The 23,898-nt window shown below is 48.0% G+C and overlaps 1 protein-coding gene across 12 annotated transcripts in view; it reads left to right on the top strand.

Annotated features, from left to right (window-relative positions):
- The window catches only part of ANKRD17 (ankyrin repeat domain 17), a 1,008,651-nt gene that overhangs the window by 425,450 nt on the left and 559,303 nt on the right, over positions 1-23,898 (top strand). For all 12 annotated transcript variants that reach the window (XM_085636371.1, XM_085636340.1, XM_085636333.1 and 9 more), the window contains 2 exons: positions 8,242-8,353; positions 22,284-22,429. In XM_085636371.1, coding sequence (XP_085492497.1) covers positions 8,242-8,353; positions 22,284-22,429 — 258 coding nt within the window. The remainder of the gene's footprint in view (positions 1-8,241; positions 8,354-22,283; positions 22,430-23,898) is intronic.

Raw genomic sequence — 23,898 nt, 5'->3', positions numbered from 1 at the left:
AAGGAGAGTATCTGTCTGAACCAGTGGATGACACTTTGGAAAGAATGAAAAACAATGGGATGGCCACACCAATAGAAGGCAGTTGAGATAAGATGTAACTTTAAAAGAGGCTTGCCTGCTAATTGCAGGACAGGCGAGGCAACCTTTTGTAACATTATCACATCATCCAACTTTTCAAACAAGACAATGGCAACAACACATCACACAAAGGTAGCCTTTTCTTGGCAGAGGTAGAAAAACGGGAAGTAACACAAGACGTAATACCACTGTTGAAACTTTCTGACAACTATGGACCTAAAAGATGCATATTTCCACTTGCTGATGCATCCAGCACAAAGGAAGTAAGTAAGGTTTGGAATTTCTATTGTAAATACTAAGAGGGTAACTGTTCCTACGAAAATAAGAAAAGGTCTAATGATTTGGTATGTGTGTCTAGTAAATAAGGTCGGGTGAAAGTGGATGTGGGGAATTTCTCCTTTAGAATATAGTGCGCTCACACACCCTTTCGAGTGTCATGCTTCATCATCGGGCGTTGCTCCTCGTGGGGGTGGCGCTACAGTCCCTCACGGGCCCCGCAAGAGGGCTCTTTATCGGAGATCTTTTATGGAGACGCCGCAGTTGTGCATGAGGGTGTGTGGGCCTATAAAAAGGGAGGTGAGTAGGTGCGTTTAAAAAATGCTATGTGGAGCCCAGAACCTAAGTTTTTATTCACGGCCCCGTGTAGCAAAGATTAAAAATAATCCTGGAGCTCCTCTTTGGAAAAAATGATTGAGGGCAGGTGTGTAGTTAACTGCTGCTCTTAGGATGAGTGAGTGGGAATCCTACGAATATAGGGTCAACATGTTTCGCGCATAAAAGCTAGTCCTTAAGGGATCCGTTTGCGCTTCGTCAGGACCGGATATAAGGTGAGAGAAAAAATATGTATAAGAAAAGATATTCTAAAGACAAGGTTCCAGGGAAGTACAGTACTGTGAACCTGTGGTACCTTAGTATTAAAGGGATAAAGCGTCCTCGCGCTGATAGGAACGCCTTCTTTTAGGAACCTATACCCAACCTGGTGAGATAAAAAAGAAGAGAAGACACACATATGGACAGAACAGAGACAAACACAACATTTACTGTAATTCATTGATTCAACGGTGGTTACAAATCCTCATGTTGTGTTTATATTGCAAGCAAACACAGTGAGTGTTCAATCACACAGGCATGCTCACAATAATGACATGCAGGAAAAATGACCAGGTGCTGGAGCGTCATAATCCCCGTGCAGTTCGCCGCTGTGTTAGGGTACAAGTTCTACAGGCAAGTAACAGTGATCATGTGCCTATAAAACCAACCCCGTAAATGGCCAGCTGCATGTGAACATAATACTACAACAGAGCCGTGTGGGTGGTACAGTTTCTATGGTGGATAGAGATCGGAAGACAACTGTCTATAAACATGCATCGTGTAAAAGAGTATGAGGCAAAGCTGGCGGTGTGTCAGTTCTGCATGGAGCTAAAACGTGCTTCTCCCCATGATGTGGGAAGTGGTAGTCATGCTTGATCTGGAAGGGGTGTGCCTTCCCTTCAAGTACAGGGAATGGGCTCGGAGCTGGCAACCAGAGAGACTGTGGAAAGGGGACGTAGTTACAATACACAGATGCATGGTGAGCAAAACTCCTACCTATCTCAGGGACACCACCGAGGTTCTCAATCTCATAGAACTCTTCCCTGATCCTGATGAAATAGACTTCCTAGTGACCATGGACGTAGAAGCCCTTTATACAAACATTCCACAGGACGCCACACTACAGGTACTAGAGAACACTCTCCGCAACATCGAACCTTGGCCTTTCCTAACACCTATCTCATTCATCTGCGACTGTGCCTCCCTAGCTCTAAAAGAAAATGTCTTTGCCTTCAAATTTTTGCTCTTCCATCAAATACAAGGTACGAGCATGGGAAGCACATTCGCTCCTAGTCTAGCCTGCCTATACATGGCCCATTTTGAAGAACAATATACATCCTTGGAGAAACCAACCCATACAGTGAACACATTCTACTATGGCGTCATTACATTGACGACATTGTCCTATTTTGGAAAGGAGATGAAGAACAATGCATCTCATTCTGCAATTGGGTAAATACTCTGAACCCGTACCTCAAATTCACGAGTACAAGGTCTAGACATGAGATCCCTTTCCTGGATCTACTCATCTCTTTGGACAATGGCTACTTACACACCACGAATTATAAAAAACCCACAGACAGGAATAGTCTCTTGACCTACGATAGCCACCATCCCAGGGCACTCAGAAACAACCTTCCAGTGAGCCAATTCCTACGTCTCCGTAGTAACTGTGAGACTGTCAAGGAATTCGAAAAACAATCTAATATCCTCAGACACAACCTTGAGAAACGACATTACCCGAGTAACATCATACGCCAAGCACATAAGAGAGCTAGAAACAACCCTAGAACGGCTCTCCTAGAGACAAAGGAAAGATCTGAACTAGACACCATTACATGTGTCACCACATTCACGCCCAGTTGCAACAGTATACAGAAGGTCATCAGGAAACACTGGGCTATATTGAATTCGGGCACTTTCGAACCAGGCCCACCGCCACTCTTCGCATTCAAACGAACGCAAAATCTTAGAGATCATCTCGTACATACGAGACCCAAACCACAACTAACGCGTCACCCCACACTATGGTCCTTACCACCAGTAGTAGGTCATTACCCTTGCGGCTCCTGCTCAACCTGTGCAGAAACCACGATTTCAAAAGAAATTGACTTGGGCCTGAGCACACCTTGGCGCCAAACTAAGCACACGAACTGCAACACCACCAACTGTGTTTATACAATACTCTGCCCTTGTAATAAGAGATATGTGGGCATGACCACCAGAGCAGTCGATACGCATAGGGGAGCACAAAAGCACAATAAGACGCAGCAGGACTCATACCAAACTACTAACACACTTTGCAGAACAAGGACACACTGCGAATAGTTTGAGATGGACCATCATTTCCAATCCCAACTGGACAAAACACACACTGTTCAAGCAAGAACAGCGATGGGTTCACAGATTAAGATGCGACACCACAGGCCTAAACGACGAAATCCCATGGGTCGAATTAACCTGACACCATAAACAGACCACTTAGATGAAGGTCGGGTCACAGCTCTACTGAAAGAACCCCACTACCCGTGTGAGGGCTTCTTCATGAACCTTTTGGTCCTTTCCTGATCCCTCTCCCATGATGAGTATAATGTTCATCAGCTGTAATGTTAAGAACCAAGGAACTTTAACATCCACACTCGCTGCATAAACCTTTTTACTGTTTCAGGGATATATCATTAATCACCACGCCCCTAACAGTAATTTTGTTTGTTATATATTTACCAATGACTAACTGTACGGCACGTTTTCACACCGTACTTTCTCATCCACAACATTTGTGCACTCTGGCCCATTTTCCGATATAAACCTCTCAAGATGGCCGCCGCTTTCCCATCACCTTGATATAAGGCGTGCCATTGATACGAGACTACACGCATACGTGCAGATTGACGTCACCGTGTCACTTGCACACGGGACTGCCATCGAAATGAAAACGCCTAGCGAAACAACCCTCCCAATATGGCCGCCACTCTTCCAGCAGTTTCATAGGGCATACCACACGTGTACACTGACATCATCGCGTCACTTTCAAACGGGATTACGACCGATGCAGTAGACACGCAGCAGTGACCACACGCACAGGTGACCACTGACGTCAATACATCACCTTGAGACGCTGAGACCCGCCCCCACCACCAGGCTGATTACCAATTAAACACTTTTCCTACCCTCCCTTATCAATCCCGGCGCACCACGAAGGAGGGGTAGGTTTCCACACCTTGGGCAATCGAGCACTCGTGAGTACACTTTTTCCATTAGGACTTGGCATCCAGTTTCCTGTTTACGAACAGCCTCGGCATCGGTGTATTGTAACTACGTCCCCTTTCCACAGTCTCTCTGCTTGCCAGCTCCGAGGCGCCGACGGAGCCCATTCCCTGTACTTGAAGGGTAGGCACACCCCTTCCAGATCAAGCATGACTACCACTTCCCACATTATGGGGAGAAGCACGTTTTAGCTCCATGCGGAACTGACACACCACCAGCTTTGCCTCATACTCTTTCACACGATGCGTGTTTATAGACAGTTGTCTTCCGATCTCTATCCACCATAGAAACTGTACCACCCACACGGCTCTGTTGTAGTATTATGTTCACATGCAGCTGGCCATTTACGGGGTTGGTTTTATAGGCACATGATCACTGTTACTTGCCTGTAGAACTTGTACCCTAACACAGCGGCAAACTGCACGGGGATTATGACGCTCCAGCACCTGGTCATTTTTCCTGCATGTCATTATTGTGAGCATGCCTGTGTGATTGAACACTCACTGTGTTTGCTTGCAATATAAACACAACATGCGGATTTGTAACCACCGTTGAATCAATGAATTACAGTAAATGTTGTTTGTCTCTGTTCTGTCCATATGTGTGTCTTCTCTTCTTTTTTTATGTCACCAGGTTGGGTATAGGTTCCTAAAAGAAGGAGTTCCTATCAGCGCGAGGACGCTTTATCCCTTTAATACTAAGGTACCACAGGTTCACAGTACTGTACTTCCCTGGAACCTTGTCTTTAGAATATCTTTTCTTATACATATTTTTTCTCTCACCTTATATCCGGTCCTGACGAAGTGCAAACGGATCCCTTAAGGACCAGCTTTTATGCGCGAAACATGTTAACCCTATATTCGTAGGATTCCCACTCACTCATCCTGAGTGCAGCAGTTAACTACACACCTGCCCTCAATCATTTTCTCCAAAGAGGAGCTCCAGGATTATTTTTAATCTTTGCTACACGGGGCCGTGAATAAAAACTTAGTTTCTGGGCTCCACATAGCATTTTTAACGCACCTACTCACCTCCCTTTTTATAGGCCCACACACCCTCATGCACAACTGCGGCGTCTCCATAAAAGATCTCCGATAAAGAGCCCTCTTACGGGGTCCGTGAGGGACTGCAGCGCCACCCCCAAGAGGAGCAACGCCCGATGATGAAGCATGACACTCGAAAGGGTGTGTGAGGGCACTATATTCTAAAGGAGAAATTCCCCACATCCACTTCCACCCGACCTTATTTACTAGACACACATACCAAATCATTAGACCTTTTCTTATTTTCGTAGGAACAGTTATCCTCTCAGTATTTACACTGTAGTCTGAGGGAGCACGGGTACTGGACCTTTCTCTAATAACGCTACCGGTCCCCCCTTCTATTTGTATTACGGTTGGATTTTCTATTGCCTGATAAAGGGTATTCATTTCAAACAATATCACGCCAGTATGGAAAAGCTTGCAGATTGGTGTACCCACTAGGATTCAGTCAATCTAAAGAAGTAATTATCTATCTCAGACATGAAACCGTTCTTGGCAGCAGATCTGAATGCGAAAGTAGCATTAGCAAAACTAACGCTCCAAACAAATATTACAAAATCAAATTCTCCTTTGACACATGCAAGTTTCTGACAGGGTGAACAGTGATGAAATTGTTGGCAATGATTGCATCCTTCTCATCTGAAATGCTTGTTTAAACATTACTGAAGTGGTAAGTGGTATCGTGTAAACAGTTGGGGGTCTCAAGTAAGAGGGGACTGGGAGATGTTGTTACAAACAAGCCAATAAAGGAGCTCAAGTGGTGGAACCTAAACAATTCGTCAAACGGAAGAACTTTCAAAGGTCCCTGCCCAGGCAGTCGCAACATATGTTACATATAGGTTGTGAAGTGTATCTAAGAAACTTGAATGTCAGAGGACTATTGTCCATAAACAAAGTTGTAAAACAAAAGAATTACGTAGAACTAATGACCATATTTTGCATTAACAACTTTTCAGTGCCATATTTAGTGTCAAGTGATCTAAATATTGGCAGTGAATAGTATTATAATGTTTTACATGACCTATGATTTACCAGTTATCAGATCTACAGCTTCGAAAAAGGCATTGGCCAGTGGAAAGAAACTTTACTCTGGTTGCCAGTCGTGTTTCAGGAGCACTAAATGTACAAGCAGATGACTGAAGCAGACACTATGCGATTCTCACAAATGGGAATTAAAGCAGTCCTTAATAATGTACAAGTTTCAGAGGTGGGGGAGAACTAAGTACAAATCTCTTTGTAACAAGAGAAAGGGAAAACATTCTAAAAATGTGCATCCTGCCACAAGCTTCAACAGTTACTAGGGACTGCACTGTCGATGAGCCGATATGTGATCTTTGCATATGCTTTTTCCTCTGTTTCCACTAATCCCATTTGTCATCAACCAGTTTCAAAGTTCTACCATGACAAAGGTAGTTGCATCTCAGTGGCCAAAACGGACATGGTTTTCACACTTAATAACCCTGACCAGGGGGAATAGAGTAATAGTGCCAAGCACTGTAAGGAAATAGGGTATATGGTGTGGTTGTGTGACCTCCCCATGTAATACAATACAGCCCCTTTAGGACCAGTCAGGGTTTGTTTGTTAAACCCTTAGCTCAACCCTGGGTTGCTGTGCATCTGAGCAGTTCATCTTTCACAAAGAAACAAGTGTAAAGCACTTAAACACTTGAAAAAAGAAATGAGGCACTCAAGAAACCTGACACCAATTTATAAACATAGAATAGAATTTTATGTAATTTTTTAAACCAAAATGAAAAAGAAGGATGTGGAGATTTAGAATTTACCAGGTATAGTAAGTCGACACTTGTTACTTAACCGCGAACAAGGATTGGCAAATTCAACTAATTTGACACTTAGAAACTTTTTTCAGGAAAAGCTTTAAGTATCAATGCACTCTACCTAATTAACTTGGGTGACTAACTCCAGAAGGGAGCCAGTCAGGAACTAACAAGGTCCACAGAAACAGTTACCTCATCTAGAAAAGCAGTCTCCAGTACAGTTCCAGCATCAGTGGGACCTTGCCATTGACGTCTATTGAGTGGTCCTGAAGCAGGGGATACAGCATGTTGAAGATTCTCAAGGATGCTGAGAGATGCTGTGCAGTTGACTAGGGTTTTCCTTGGACTACTTCTAGGTCCACAGGCTTGGTGAGGATCTTGGCGAGGAGATCTTAGCCATGGGGGTTGACGTCCCTTGAATTCCTCTCAAGCTTAGCAGCAGTCCAGTCGCCCGGTATAGGTGTGTAGCAGTTCTCTCCTTTTGACAGTAACTAGCCTTCTGGGCGACCTAGCTGCACTTGGACGACTCTCCCGGGTCCAGCAGACTTGGGGTCAACTTTTGAACTTCAGGTCTTAGTCCCTTGGGCTGGATGGCGGTGAGGAACGACGATTCAGGAATCTGGGCTACCAACTTTTCCCTTGCGTTCATGATTAATGGTTCACTTAACACTTAATGTACAGTAACCATTTGGTCATAAAGGCATACTTTTACCAAACACTATTCTGATGACATAGTCTTAAAAGGAGGCTCAAGTGTCTGATAGTATTAAGACATTTGTTTGCCACTACTTACTCTTCTAATCCTCCTCCACAGGGATGCTGTGTGCAGCATATGAATCCAGGTGAAGTTCACACTGCGAAAAAACTGATTACTACCCAGTATCAATGGTTTTACAGTTTGATGCTCTCTAGAGCTATTGTGACTCAGTCTGCAGTTGACGCCCAAAGTAAAAATTGAAAAGCAAGATATAATTATGCAGAAGATAATAAATCATGGAATAATTAACTGCATGTGAATCTAGAAGAACATCAAATTTTACAACTATTTTGCAGGTAAGTAAAGCATTTTTCTGTGCAACATTTACTAATGGGGCTCTGTAATTTGTTAATTTACCCATCAAATCTAACATGCTTTAAAATATAGCATGCCTAGTCCCATGTGTGTACTTGGCAACCATTTGAGTGAATTCAGCTCATAATTTGGATAACTGTGGTGAAAACAACCCCGGCTTTCCCCTAGTAATTGTTTTCCCTGTCATCTCGCTGTATGTCTGCTATTTCAGTCTTCAAAAAGTATTCTGGTGCTAGGGCCCAAACTATTATAGTTCATTTTATTCCCCTCCTTAGTAGAATGTTTACTTGAAAGCATGATTGTGTAAAGTTTTATCAGTAAAGTCTTTGCCAGTCTCTTTTCAAAATGAATTGACAGTACTTGTGTACAATGCACGTTATTCACAGTTGTGCTTTTGTTTTATCCATGGTAGACGGAGAGTAATCATGACACAGCGTTGACTCTTGCCTGTGCAGGTGGCCATGAGGAATTAGTGCAAACTCTTTTGGAACGAGGCGCAAATATAGAGCATCGCGATAAAAAAGGTGGGAGAATGCTGAATTGCTGAGCTATTCTTTGCTCCGTTTAGCTCATTGACATGAAAGTAAATTTTAAAACAGAATGTATACTGTATGCATGTACCACTTAAATGATTCATACTAGCAAAATCAGCAGAACAATTAGCTGTTTAGTGTGATTTAGTTTGCTCTGTTTTACTTACTTGAAGTCCGAGCATAAAGTAAATTTGGTTCCCAACGAAAGTGTTACTCCTTACATCTTAGTACACTTCTATTTTGTATGTTTGTGCATTTGAGAATTTGCAGAGCTATACATGCTTTGTTGTTCACCTTAATCATTCAGGTCCCCAATGTTACCCTACACAACAAATGCACATAATATTTGAACACAATTTTGTTAATTTAGTCTAAAATTCATGTTTCTAAAAAACGATTAAAACGTTGCTAACATTTTGACATGATGGAAGCTGCAAAATCTATACATACAGGGCCCCTGAACCCCTCTCCACAAGTGATATGTGATGGGGATTGGAAGGGGGGGGTAGGGGGGAGGGGGCGGGACGGGTTAGACTGTGGCATAGTGACTTTTCTCACAAAGATAAAACTTGAGTGGTGTAACTTGCGGAAGTGGGCTAATGGTCCCAAGTGTGGACAGTGCATCCCTCAATGTTGTCTTTTCCCCTCACATAGCCCAGTGAATACAATGGTTACTGGGAGGCCTTTTCTGAGTGCCCATGTATGTAAAGGTGTGAGAAAGTGCCTTTTTTGTATGTTTAGCCCCCCACTTTCGGCCTGGTTTTGATGTGGTTCTGGGAACACAGTGAAGCAAGCCTAGTCTCCCTGGGAGAAGTGGAGTTTGCCACTGTAGCTGTGTGGCCACCCAACTTAAAGAAATATTTACAGTACCCCTGGGTGAATGGAACTATGGTAGAAGCTCTGACGGATACAGGTACTAGTGTCACTATGGTGAAAGACACACTGATTTCCCCTGAGCAATATTTGATTGGGAAGTCCTACCCAGTCACCAACGCTGACAGTGTCACCACTAGTCATCCCATGGCCATGGTGACATTAGGCTGGGGGGGGGGGGGTTACTGGCCTGAAACAGGTAGTGGTCTCTCCAAAGTTGCCAGCTGCATGTCTGCTTGGAAATGATCTGGAAACCTCAGCCTGGGCTGAGGTTGAGCTAAAGGCCCATGCAGCCATGCTGGGCATCCCTGAATTGGTGTGTGTGCAAACCAGAGCAAGAGGAAGGGTGAAAAAGTAGGTCTGGAGCCTGAAATAATGGCCCAACCAACCAAGAGAAAAGGTAAGAAGACTGGGGAACCAGCTTCTGTACAGCAAAACATTCAGAACCCCTCTCCACAGGGAGAGGATTTGGATACACCTGAGGGAACTGAGTCCATGGAGCTTTGACCCTTACCAGGTTGAACTCTTGGGCCCAGGGGGACCCTCTAGGGAAGAGCTGTGCCAGGGTCAGCGAGACTGTCCCACTCTTGAAAGCCTGAGGCAGCAAGCTGTTTCAGAAGCAAAGGGAGATGTCAGTGGTACCCACAGAGCTTATTGGGAAGAGGAATTACAATATACTGAGGCAAGAAACCTCACTCCTGGAGCCACCAGGAGGGTGGTAGTGCCACAGAAATACAGGGAGTTCCTCCTAACTTTGGCTCATGACATCCCCCTAGCTGGATATCTGGGGCAATCCAAAACGTGGGAAAGGCTAGTGAGTCACTTTTACTGGCCCCAGATGCACCAAAAGGTGAAGGAGTTTGTCAGCTCCTGTGTTACCTGTCAAGCCAGTGGCAAGACAGGTGGCCACCCAAAGACCCCACTCATCCCACTACCAGTGGTGGGGGTACCCTTTGAAAGGGTAGGAGTGGACATTGTGGGTCCACTTGAACCTCCCACAGCCTCAGGGAACAAATTTATTCTAGTAGTAGTGGATCATGCTACTAGGTACCCTGAAGCAATTCCACTTAGGACTACTACAGCTCCTGCAGTAGCCAAGGCCCTCCTGGGTGTCTTCACCAGGGTAGGGTTTCCTAAGGAGGTGGTTTCAGACAGAGGTTCCAACTTCATGTCTGCTTACCTGACACACGTGTGGAAGGAGTGTGGAGTGCAGTACAAGTATACTACCCCCTACCGACCACAACCCAATGGCCTTGTTGAGAGATTCTACAAGACATTGAAAGGTATGATCATGGGTCTCCCTGAAAAACTCAAAAGGAGATGGGATGTCCTGTTACCATGCCTGCTTTTCGCTTACAGGGAAGTACCACAGAAGGGAGTAGGTTTCTCACCCTTTGAACTTCTGTTTGGTCATCCTCTAAGGGGACCACTTTGTCTTGTAAAAGAGGGCTGGGAGAGGCCTCTTCAAGAGCCCAAACAAGACATAGTGGACTATGTGCTTGGCCTAAGGTCCAGAATGGCTGAGTACATGGAAAAAGCATCCAAGAACCTTGAGGCCAGCCAGGAGCTCAAGAAGCACTTGTATGACCAAAAAGCTGCACTGGTTGAATTTCAACCTGGGCAACAGGTGTGGGTTTTGGAGCCAGTGGCCCTTACCCTATCCTAGAAAGAAAGAGTGAGGTCACCTATTTAGTTGACCTGGGCACTAGCAGGACACCCAAAATGGTCATCCATGTGAACCGCCTTAAGCTCTACAATGACAGGGCTGACATCACCATGCTGATGGTGACTGATGGGGAACAGGAAGCAGAGAGTGTACCTCTCCCTGACCTCCTCTCCTACAGCCCACAAGATGGGTCAGTAGCTGGTGTGATTTTTTCAGACACCCTCTCTGCCCAACAGCAGACTGACTGCAAGCAAGTCTTGCAACAGTATGCTAGCCTCTTTTCCCTGACCCCTGGTCTGACAAACTGGTGTACCCATGATGTGGACACTGGTGACAGTGCACCTGTCAAGAACAAAATCTATCGGCAGTCAGACCAAGTCAAGGAAAGCATCAAAGCTGAGGTCAGCAAGATGCTGGAGTTAGGGGTCATTGAACCCTCTGAGAGCCCCTGGGCTAGCCCAGTGGTTCTGGTCCCCAAACCTCATCAACAAGGTGAAAAGAGAGATGAGGTTCTGTGTGGACTATAGAGGGCTCAACTCTGTCACCAAGACAGATGCTCACCCTATTCCAAGAGCAGATGAGCTGATAGATAAATCAGGGGCAGCCCAATTCCTCAGTACCTTTGACTTAACTGCAGGGTACTGGCAGATTGGCATGGCCCCAGGAGCAAAAGAAAAGACCGCATTCTCCACCCCTGATGGGCATTATCAGTTTACTGTAATGCCCTTTGGGCTAAAGAATGCCCCTGCCACCTTCCAGAGGTTGGTGAACCATGTCCTGGCTGGGCTGGAATCCTTTAGTGCAGCTTATCTTGATGCTATTGCTGTCTTTAGCTCCACCTGGCAGGATCACCTGATCCACCTTGAAGGTTTTAGAGGCTCTGCAAAATGCAGGTCTCACTATCAAGGCATCCAAATGCCAGATAGGGCAGGGCACTATGCTGTACTTGGGCCACCTTGTAGGTGGAGGCAAAGTACAATCCTTACAACCCAAGAACCAGGCCATCATGGACTGGATAGCTCCAACAACCCAGACCCAAGTCAGGGCATTCCTTGGCTTGGCTGGGTACTACAGGAGGTTTGTGAAGGGATATGGGTCCATTGTGACCCCCCTCACAGAACTCGCCTCCAAGAAGATGCCCAAGAAGGTTAACTGGACAGTTAGTTGCCAAAAGGCTTTTGACACCCTGAAAGAAGCAATGTGCTCAGCACCAATTCTAAAAGCTCCAGATTATGCCAAGCAGTTCATAGAGCAGACTGATGCCTCTGAGCTAGGGATAGGAGCGGTCCTATCCCAGACCAATGATGAAGGCCAAGACCAACCTGTTGCTTTTATAAGCATCGTTGGAGTGCCATTGAGCGGGAGGCCTTTGCTGTGGTTTGGTCCCTGAAGAAGTTGAGGCCATACTTGTTTGGTACTCACTTCCTGGTTCAAACTGACCACAGACCTCTCAGATGGCTAATGCAGATGAAAGGGGAAAATCCAAAACTACTAAGGTGGTCCATCTCCCTACAGGGAATGGACTTTGAAGTTGAACACAGACCGGGGACTGCCCATGCCAATGCAGATGGACTTTTCAGGTTCTTCCACTTACACAATGAAGACTCCATAGGGCAAGGTTAGTCTCCTCACCTTTGATTTGGGGGGAGGGGGGGGGGTGAGAAAGTGCCATCTTTCTTGGATGGTATGCCCCCCCCACTTTTTGCTGAATTGCTGAATGTACTTTGTCTGAGTGTGCCCTGGACTCCTGCCAATCAGGTGCCCAGGGCCCATGTTCTTTCCCTAAAACACAAAACCCAAATTGGCAAACCCAGGCCACATGTCCGCCCCTGGTGAATGGTACCCTAGGTACCCAGGGCCTTGTGACCAGGGAAGGCCTCTAAGGGCTGCAGCACTCATTGTGCCACCCTTAGAGGCCCTGTACCCTTACACACACACACTGCCCTTGCAGGCTGGGTGTATGGGTACAAGACAAAACAAAGAGTTGACATGGCACACATCCCTGTGTGCCATGCCCACCACCTATACGGCATACATCAGCCACCCCTCTAGCTGGGTGCCCTATGCCAATGGTGTCGGCGCCGGAGCCCTGTGCCCCTACAGTACCCAGGTCTATTCCTGGGCACGGTAAGTGCAGTGCTGCCATTTAAGAGTATCTGGTGCTGGGAGCTCGTCAAACACAAACTCCACAGCACCATAATGGCAACAATGAAGACTGAGAAGTTTGGTATCAAACTTCTCAGCACATTACACCCACACTGATGCCAATGTGGGATTTAATGTACTAAGCACCCCAGAGGACAATCTTTCTAGCATTAAAACCATTCCAAACACATCTCATCAACAAAACTGCCCTTGTCCACACAGACAATATGACAGCAGTGTATTACATACAAAAACAAGGAGGACCACATTCTTTGCAGCTTTCTCAACTAGCGCAAAACATATGGAGATGGGCCGTCCCACAGAGGATACACCTTCTAGTAGAACATCTTCCAGGACTACACAATCAGATTGCGGATCTGCTCCGTCGTCAGACACAGCAGATACACGAATGGGAACTTCATCCTCAAGTTCTTCATCCATTTTTTCAGATGTGGGGCCACCCACACATAGATCTGTTCGCCACACACGCAAATGCAAAACGCCCAACCTTCGCTGCCAGGTATCCACACCCATTGTTCAAGGGCAATGCGATTGGATGAACTGGTCAGGCAGATTTGCGTACGCTTTTCCGCCACACCCACTCATTCCATTAGTAGTACGCAAGCTCAAACAACAGTCTCTCAAGATGATCGTAGTTTCTCCAACATGGGCCTGGCAACCATGGTTCACAACACTCCTGGAACTCTCAGTAGTTCCACACCAAAAACGGCAGCTCTCCCCAAAACTTCTCACACAGAACCATGGTGAGATAAAGCATCCAGATCCAGCTCAACTGAACCTGGCAATCTGGCTCCTGAAGTCCTAGAGTTCGGTTACCTTAACCTCCCACCGGATTGTCTGAACTTTCTTAAAGAGACTAGACGCCCTACTACGAGAGCTTGCTATGCAGCCAAATGGAAAAGATTTATCATTTACTGCAATAACAACAACATTGACCCACTAGATGGTTCAATTCAAAACATTATTTGCTATTTACTGCATCTACCAAGATGTAATCTAGCTTATACATCCATAAGACTAAATCTTGCTACCCTTGCCGCTTACCTTCAAAACAGACAACATTTGTCACTGTTTAGGATACCTGCTATCAAAGCGTTCATGGAAGGACCTAAAAGGATAATTCCTCCCACAATCCCCCCCTCTCCAGTGTGGAAAGTAAACATTGTCCTTACTAGGCTCATGGGTCCTCCATTTGAACCTCTACACAAATGCGAATTGCAGTTACTTATATCGAAAGTAGCTTTTCTAGTCGCAATCACCTCTCTCAGAAGAGTAAGTGAGATCCAGGCTTTAACCATACCAGAACCATTCTTACAAATACATCATAACAAGGTGGTTCTCAGAACAAATCCCAAATTCCTTCCCAAAGTAATCTCTGCTTTCCATCTTAATCAATCTGTGGAATTGCCAGTTTTTTCCCCAAAACCAGATTCTGTAGCAGAGAGAGCTCTTCACACACTTGATGTCAAAAGAGCTATACTTTATTACATTGACAGAACCAAACCCTTTAAAAAAAACAACCCGACTGTTTGTAGCTTTCTCGCCACCTCATATTGGAAACCCCATCTCCAAAGCTGGAATTGCCAGGTGGATAGTCCAATGTATTCAAATATGCTACCAGAAAGCACAACGCACTTTAACAGTTCCCCCTAGAGCGCACTCAACACGCAAACTAGGGTCTTCCATGGCATTCTTAGGGAACATTCCCTTAGATGACATTTGTAAGGCAGCGACATGGTCTACGCCACACACCGTCACCAAACACTACTGTGTAGACGTGCAGGCAAAACAACAGGCTTCCGTAGGCCAGGCTTTTCTTAAAACACTTTTTCAGACCACTGCAACAGATACAGGTGACTACCGCTAGGGAGAACACTGCTATACAGTCTATGCACAAGTATGTATTCTGCAGCTCATATGCCTCGAACGGAAAATGCTACTTGCCAGTATGCATCTGTTCTTGGTATGTAGAGCTGCAGAATGACATACACCCACCCGCCTCCCCGGTACCTCTATCTGTTCCAGTGTTATCTTACTTAGATACATTACACATGGACATCTTTTCTGTTTCCTTCAAACTCCATCATTTCCCATCATGGCGAAAAACAATCTGAAGATGGAGTCGATGCCCATGTGCACCGTCGTCCAAGGGAGGAGTCCCCTATCTCGTGACTACAAAGACTTCTTCCAAGACAACAACAGACTGCTAACATCCGAGCCCAACACCAGATGGTGATCTATGCACAAGTATGTCGTTCTGCAGCTCTACATGCCAAGAACAGATGCATACTGGTAAGTAACATTTTCCTTATGCAAAGTGCGTGGCACACCTTAAAACCCATTAATTGTTAGGTGTTGAAAAACATTTTCCATCTACACTCTTAAACTCACTTGTATAGTTACAAGCGGTTTTGGATGTGCAACAACTGTTTGTAGCAAGGGAATGGGAATGAAAAAAATCTGCAATCAGGTAAATGCATTTCACCAATGTGAAAAATATTTTTGGGGCATTCATTCTGTAGCATTGTATTTATAAATTAATTTTTTGTCTCTTTTGAAGACTGAAATTTTTGCATTTGCATTTTGAAAATAAAATATCTGAAAGAGACACGTTAGTGATAGATTCCTTACCTTAGAATATTCCCCAGGCGTCAGTCTGGATCCGGAAAGTTTTCTGCTTAGCAGTACCCATGCGCGCCAGTAGGTGGCGCCGTGCGGCTCCGCGCCAGTCACTGGCGTCGTGCGCGCCGGGACAACGTCACGGAGGCTACTTGGGCGCCACCCATGCGCGCTGACGTCAGTTTTCTTTTTACGCGCCGAAAGCGCAGATTCAGATTGAGCACGTACCTCAGTCAATTTTTGACGACTTTTTAAGACTTTTTGTCTCCTGGTGCACATAGGGATGCCCGGCTTTAAGTCTTGCGGGTCATGCCACCGTAATATGTTGATGGCGGACCCCCATGATGTCTGCCTCTACTGCCTGCAGTCCGACCACGACTCCCGGGATTGTCGGCACTGCCGTGCCATGGCCCCGAAGGCATTGCGGGAGCGGCGCCGGAAGTTGCTGGAGGTCCGGCACTCCTCTCGCCGCCTCTCCAGGTCTAGGGGCCGTTCGCGGGACCGCAACCATCGCTCCTTGAACTCTTAAGTCTTCACCTTCGGATTCCGGTAAGCGTCGCCATAAGAAGAAGTCGAAGAAGCGTGTTCGCTCTCTGACATCCCCCCGTCACTCCCCGGAGGCGGACGTGGGGGACAGGGGCTCCGCCCCTGCGGCTCCTCTGGATCCTGGGAGTCCCGCGGCCTACCCGCTCTACCCGGGTCCGTCGGCGACTCCTGAACAGCGGCAAGAGTTTATTGCTGCCTTGGATTGCCTGTTTAGGCCTCGGGCTCCTGCCGGTGCGCCTGCGGGCCCCGCGGCCCCGTGTCCAGATCCTGTTGATCCGGCGGCACCGCCTCCGGCGCCAGCCCCAGAGCCACTGGATCCAGCGCCCGGCGCCACAAGGTGCAAGGCTGCTGGCTCCGGCCCCAGCGCCTCCCCTGGCTCCGCCACAGGCTCCGCACTGGTTGCCGTTTATCCCGCCCCTTCCTCGGTTCTTGGACCATTTCGTTCCGACCTCATTGGGATGGGGCTTCGGTTCAGCCCTGGCCGGCGCCGCTGGCCCCCTCACCGGCTCCGGTCCTGCCGCCACAACCAGCTCCTTCTACCCTGGAGCCGGATGAGGAATGGGACGGATACGAGGACCCCCTTGTGCGGCAGTGTGACTCCGAGCAGGATTGGGTGGATGACCTTCAAGACGGGGGTGATCTGGATGTGTGTCTGACCCGGGGTTTGCCTCGCCTCCGCCTACTATGGAGGAGGGCGCTTCCTACACTATGGTGCTGCGTCGACCCGCGGAGACTCTCCACCTCGACCTCGACCTCCCTATGGTAGCCCTTAAGACCAACCTCCTTACAGAGGTGCTCCAGACGGCGTCTGCGTCGTCAGAGCCGCTGCTCCCTTTCAATGAGGCCCTTACCGAAGTCCTCTTGGGTACTTGGTTGTGGCGGCCTTGGGGACGCAGGTGGATAAGAACGTCGCTAGGCGTCATCGCCCGGCACCTGATGATCCCGCCTTCTTGACCACTCACCCCACACCTGAGAGCCTGGTCATTCAGGCTTCGACATCAGAGTGCCTTTCCCTCGGCTCCGCCGGACAAGGACTCTAAGAGGCTGGACCAATATTGGAAGAGGTTGTTCTCCTCAGCCAGTTTGGTGTTGAGATCGGTTAATACCGCCTGCTTATTTGACCGTTACTCCCACGCTGTGTGGGATTCGGTGGCGGAGGTTCTACCTCAGTGCTCTGAGGAGGTCCAGGCTGTCCTTTCCCCAGAAATTGCGGAGGGCAAGGATGCGGCGAAGTTTCCCATCAGGTGTGGTTTGGACACCGCTGATTCGTTGGGCAGGGCGATTTCCCCGTCTGTGGCGTTGCGGCGCCACGCCTTTTTGCGTTCCACTGGGTTCTCACCCGATGTCCAGAGCTCGCTCATGGACATTCCCGTTGATGGCTCCCGCCTCTTTGGTGATACGGCTGACAATGCCCTGGAGTGCTTTAAAGATTCTCGTGCCACGGCCAAGTCTTTGGGTCTTTACTCGAAAAATCCTGCAGCGCCGGGGTTTCGTTCCTTTCGTGGCCAGGGCAGGGGTACCCAGGAGCGCTCTTTCAGCAAGCCTGTGCAGAACCAGCCTCAGCGAGGTGGCGGATGTGGGTTCCGCAGGGGCGGGTCTGGTAACCAGCGTATGGGGCAGTCCACTTCCACCCCCGCTGCTTCCGCCTCAAAACCTTCCTAATCTGAGCTTCAGGGGGCACCCCACGCCAGTGGGTGGCAGGGTTCACCTCCACCACTGGCGCAAGATTAAGTTGGACAAGTGGGTGCTGCAGATACTCTGCCAAGGTTACTCGCTCCCCTTTCTGTCCTCCCCTCCAGCCATGCCACCTCGGTACCACCGCATGTCAGAATTTCATTTGGCTCTTCTCAGTCAGGAAGTCACGGCCCTCCTGCCCAAGGGAACCATAGAGTACGTTCCCGATCAGGAAGTAGGGAGTGGTTGCTATTCCCACTACTTCCTGGTCCCCAAGAAGGACAAGGGGGGCCTGCGCCCCATCTTGGACCTCCGGGACGTCCGTCGCTTCCTCCAGAAGAAGTTCAAGATGCTGACGCTGACTCTGGCTCAGGTCCTTTCTGCCCAGAACCTTGGAGACTGGATGGAAGCGTTGGACTTGCAGGATGCTTATTTTCACATTCCTATCCTGCTGGCCCACTGGCGTTACCTGCGGTTCACGGTAGACCAGGAACATTTTCAGTTTGCCGTGCTCCCCTTCGGCCTTACCAGCACCCCTCGGGTGTTCACGAAGGTGATGGCGGTGGTCGCAGCTCATCTGCGCAGGTCAGGGGTGTCAGTCTTCCCCTACCTCGACGACTGGCTGTTGAAGGCGGGTTCACCCCAGGCAGTTGTCTCCCACCTCCAGACTAGGGCCGACCTACTGCATCTGCTGGTGTTCTCAATCAATGTGCCAAAGTCGCACCTGAGTCCCTCTCAGAAGCTCGCTTTCATCGGAGCGGTTCTGGATTCGACGTTGTTTCAGGTTTATCCTCTCGAACAGCGAGTCCGGGATATTCAGGCTATGATTCCGATCTTTCAGCCTCTATCCCGGGTTTCAGTCAGGATGTCCCTCCGGGTTCTGGGCCGGATGGCCTCCTGCAGGTGCAACATGCCAGATGGCATATGCGGGCTCTGTAGTGGGACCTGAAGTTCCAGTGGGCGCAGCATCAGGGCAAACTGTCTGATCATGTCCAGATCTCAGAGGGCACTGCACGGCAATTGCAGTGGTGGCTCACGAATCACGATTGGGTCAATGGCATATCCCTCTCCCTTCCCCAACCGGAGCATATGGTAGTGACGGATGCGTCCCTCCTGGGCTGGGGAGGCCACATGGGAGAGGCGGAGATCAGAGGCCTCTGGTCTCTGGCGGAGTCCCGGCTCCAAATCAACCTTCTGGAGCTGCGGGTGATCCGACTTGCACTGAAGGCATTCCTGCCCTCTGTCCGGGGAAGTGTAGTGCAGGTTTTCACTGACAACACCACCGCCATGTGGTATTGCAACAAACAGGGCGGGGTTGGGTCGTGGACCCTTTGTCAGGAGGCTCTGTGCCTCTGGACGTGGCTGGGACATCAAGGCATTACCTTGGTGGTTCAATACCTGGTAGGTTCTCTGAACGCCTGGGTAGACGAACTCAGCCGCCAGTGCATGGTGGCTCACGAGTGGCGTCTGAACTTGGACGTGGCTCAAGGTCTCTTTCTGCGATGGGTAGAGCCTTGGTTAGATTTATTTGCCACCGAAGAGAACGCGCAATGTCATCAGTTCTGCAAGTTGGAATTTCCAAGGCGGCACTCGCTCGGAGATGCTTTTCGTCTCGAGTGGAGCTGCGGTCTGTTGTGCGCCTTTCCACCTATACCACTTCTGCCCAGAGTGCTGAAGAAGATCAGGCGCGACCGGGCCCAAGTTATTCTTGTGGCTCCGGACTGGGCTCGAAGAGTATGGTATCGTGAGCTACTCAATATGAGCATCGATCCCCCGATCCGTCTGCCTCTTCGGGAGGATCTTCTGTCGCAGCAGGAGGGGACGGTCCTCCACCCGAACCTGTCCAGCCTCCTCCTCCATGCTTGGAGATTGTGCGGCGACAGTAGACACCTTTTGATCTTCCTCCCGAAGTCTGTGATGTCATCTTGGCAGCCAGGCGTCCCTCCACTAAAATGGTGTACGCCTGTAGGTGGAACAGATTTGTGGCATGGTGCACAGCTAAGACTGTGGATCCCCTTTCTGCCCCTCTTTCTGAGGTTCTCCTGTTCCTTCTTTCTTTGGCCCAGCAGCGCTCTCCTCTGGGCACTCTTAAAGGTTATCTTTCGGCTATCCCTGCCTTCCTACGGCTTCCTGATCAGCCTTCTCTTTTTATGTCCCCGGTTGTTAGCCGTTTTCTTAAGGGCATTACGCATACGTTCCCACCTGTGCTCTTCATAATGCCTCAGTGGGACTTGAATCTTGTCTTGACTTTTCTGATGTGCGCTCCCTTTGAGCCCCTTCATAACTGTCCCTTACGTTGTCTTACTCTCAAGACTGCTTTCCTGGTAGCTATCACCTCTGCCAGGAGAGTGAGTGAGCTCCAGGTTCTTTCTTCCAAACCTTCTTTCCTTTCTGTTCATCCGGACAAGGTGGTTCTGAGGACACGTCCTTCTTTCTTGCCAAAGGTTGTCACGCCCTTCCACTTCGGGCTGACCATCACTTTGCCCACCTTTTTTCCGCCTCCGCATCCTTCACGGGAAGAGGAGCAGCTCCACCGTCTGGACCGGAAACGTGCGCTTGCATTCTATCTGCAGCGTACACAGCAGTTCTGGGTCGATGATCAGCTCTTTGTTGGCTACGTGGGCGCCAAAAGATGTTGGGCGGTGCATAAACGGACCATCTCCCGGTGGGTCGTTCTGTGCATCAAAGCATGTTACTCCTTGGCCAAGAAGGAGCCTCCTGTGGGTCTGCGTGGCCATGTGACCAGGGCGACTGCAGCCTCTACTGCCTTGGGCCTCGATGCACACGTTTACCAAGCACTACTGCCTTGACAGTCAGGTCGGATAGACTGATTATTTGGCCGTTCTGTGCTCCGTTACTTTCTGGTGTAATGTTGTTCGCAGACCCTCCACCGGGGTTGGTATTGCTGGGGTATCTATTTTAAGGTAAGGAATCTATCACTAACGTGTCTTTCAGATGCACAAGTTACTACTTGTGTAACGATATATCTGTAAGAGACATTAGTTAGTGATAGATTCCTTACCGCCCCACCCATCCTCCCCGTTCTGCGAACTGATTACTAGGGTTAAGGTCATCCCCTTTTAGGGCCCTAGTTTTATCCACCAAAGGTCAGTTTCTCGCAAGACACTGCGTTTTGGCGCGGGAAGTTGTGTACAGAACTGACGTCAGCGCGCATGGAAGGCGCCTAAGTAGCCTCCGTGACGTCGTCCCGATGCGCACGATGCCAGTGACTGGCGAGGAGCCGCACGGCGCCACCTACTGGCACTCGGGGGTACTGCTAAGCAGAAAACTTTCCGGATCCAGACTGACGCCTGGGGAATATTCTAAGGTAATGAATCTATCACTAACTAATGTCTCTTACAGATATATTGTTACACAAGTAGTAACTTGTGCATCTGTTTTCATCCTGGTGAATAAATTATGCAGTTAAGTTGTTTGAGATGTGTGTACTTATAGTAGATCAGGGTAACCCATGTATCCGTATTAAAAAAGTGGATAAGGCTTTGGAAGGTCATTTTCATACAATAATGGTGGTTTGATACAATTTCTGATTTACAGTTGTCCAGTTAACCTTGAATATAAAAGATATTATGCAGTATCGGAATGTTCTCTACAGGACGAAAAATTTGATTGACATTTATTTGCCAAGTTTCTCATGAATAGGTGCTCGGGGGTGATTACGCAAGAGGTGCATTAAAATGTGTGTATCTAAGAGAAACTGATAGAACACAGGGCAACGCAAGGTATAAAATTGGTGACCATCTAATGTGTTCTTTCTTAAACAGTGCGATTAATGTAATGCCCCTAGTCTCTCATTGCTATGTCAACAGTATTTTGACAGGTAGATTAGAGTGTACACCATAGGTAGTAGGGGTAAAAATATAGTACTAAAAAATACTTGTATGAAAAATCAGTGGGACTGGGTGTACATTTTTATGATAATGATAATGAATTCATTGTTACCGCGTTTTATATATTGTACTGTGCTATGAGTGTATTTTTTATGTGCACTTGCCTTTCACCTATTTCTAGCACTGTGATCACCACTTAGCACCTCTTAATCCAAAATAAATAAATATAATTTTTTTTTACCGTGCATACTTCTTTTGACTCTGCTTAGAATTTGTTTTAACAAGTAATTTGGATAACTCTGCAGTCCTCACATTCTATCAAACAAGTAATATTGTATCCAAATGACCTTGCACTGAACCACTGATTTTACATGAAATTTGTGTCTTCAAATGAACTTTGGCAGTCATTGTGCCCTAGAAATAAACACCACTCCCATATTTGATGAAGTTGTAAACAGCAGTTTTTGTATTTCTTGGTTAATATGCAAATAGTACACATATAAATGTATAATTCTTTTTGTCACAGGTTTCACTCCACTTATCTTGGCTGCCACTGCTGGACATGTTGGAGTTGTAGAGATATTGCTGGACAATGGAGCTGATATTGAAGCTCAGTCTGAGCGAACCAAGGACACTCCCTTATCTCTGGCATGCTCTGGTGGTCGACAAGAGGTAAAGCAACATTTGTGTTTGCTTTTTTGGGTTTAGCCTGCAAGAGCATGAGCTAGTGCATGTTTCTTGCTGCAAGACATTTTATTTTTTAATGTTTTTTTTTTTTTTTTGTCAAACATATTCTTGTTGGATTTGTACAAAGAACAGCATACGGCAGTGTTTTCAAGTCACCCCTTGCAGGGGGAACGCTGAGTTCAACAATACTGTGTGAAGCTGAGAACACATAACGTTCATTATAGACCCAACCCCAGTAGCGCTGGCTTGCTTAAAAAGGGTTACAGTTTCTTACATGTACGGAGTGTGGGTGAGATCTTTGACAACAGTCAATGATAGCTAACATATCGCCGTGCGTCCCACCTTTCTTTTGCGATGGAAAGCTTACTAAGTCCCTCATTCAGAGGAAGCCACCTGGATAGCCTACACGCATGCAAGAACAATCCCCAACCGGGGAGTGTGAGAAAGTGCCATCTTTCTTGTCTGGTATGCCCCCACTTTTTGCTGAATTGCTGAATGTACTTTGACTGAGTGTGCCCTGGACTCCTGCCAATCAGGTGCCCAGGGCCTATGTTCCTTCCCTAAAAACCTAAAACCCAAATTGGCAAACCCTGGCCACATGTCAGCCCCTGGTAAATGGTACTCTAGGTACCCAGGGCCTTGCGACCAGAGAAGGCCTCTAAGGGCTGCAGCACTCATTGTGCCACCCTTAGAGGCCCTGTACCCTAACACACACATACTGCCTTGCGGGCTGAGTGTCTGGGTACAAGACATAACAGAGTCGACATGGCACACATCACTGTGTGCCATGCCCACCACCTACACTGCCCTGGCATACATCAGCCACCCCTCTAGCTGGGTATCCTATGCCAATGGTGTGGGCACAGGAGCAGGAGCCCTGTGCCCCTACAGTACCCAGGTCCATTCCTGGGTTCTGTAAGTGCAATGCTGCCATCTAAGAGTACATGGTGCTGAGAGCTCGTCAAACATGAACTTCGCAGCACCATAATGGCAACACTGAAGACTGAGAAGTTTGGTATCAAACTTCTCAGCACATTAACTCCACACTGATGCCAGTGTGGGATTTAATGTGCCAAGCACCCCAGAGGGCATCTTAGAGATGCCCCCTGAAACCTAACCTACAATCCACGTCTGGTCTGAGAGGCTGCCTAGGCTGCCACACAGCAGGCATGTTGCTGGACCCCTGGGTAGGAGAGCCCCTGCTTTCCTGGGCCTGCAACAATGCACATCCTGGGCGAGGTGCTAGATCTCCTACCCCAGGATGGGCAGGGGGAAGCATCAAAGGCATGCCGCCTCTGAGCTTCCCCAGTCCACTGGAACGCCCAAATCTGGCGGGAAGCTTGGCCTGAAACCCCAAATAAGGACAGGGGATGTGCCAGCCTGCCAACCCCACCCCTCAGGTGGGGTAGGCGGGGTGCAGCACATCTCCGGGCTCTCGCCATCTTGAAGATGGG

This window comes from Triturus cristatus, chromosome 2_1 (genome assembly GCF_964204655.1).
Source record: "Triturus cristatus chromosome 2_1, aTriCri1.1, whole genome shotgun sequence".
NCBI lineage: Eukaryota > Metazoa > Chordata > Amphibia > Caudata > Salamandridae > Triturus > Triturus cristatus.
This window is presented reverse-complemented; position numbering and strand designations above follow the sequence as displayed.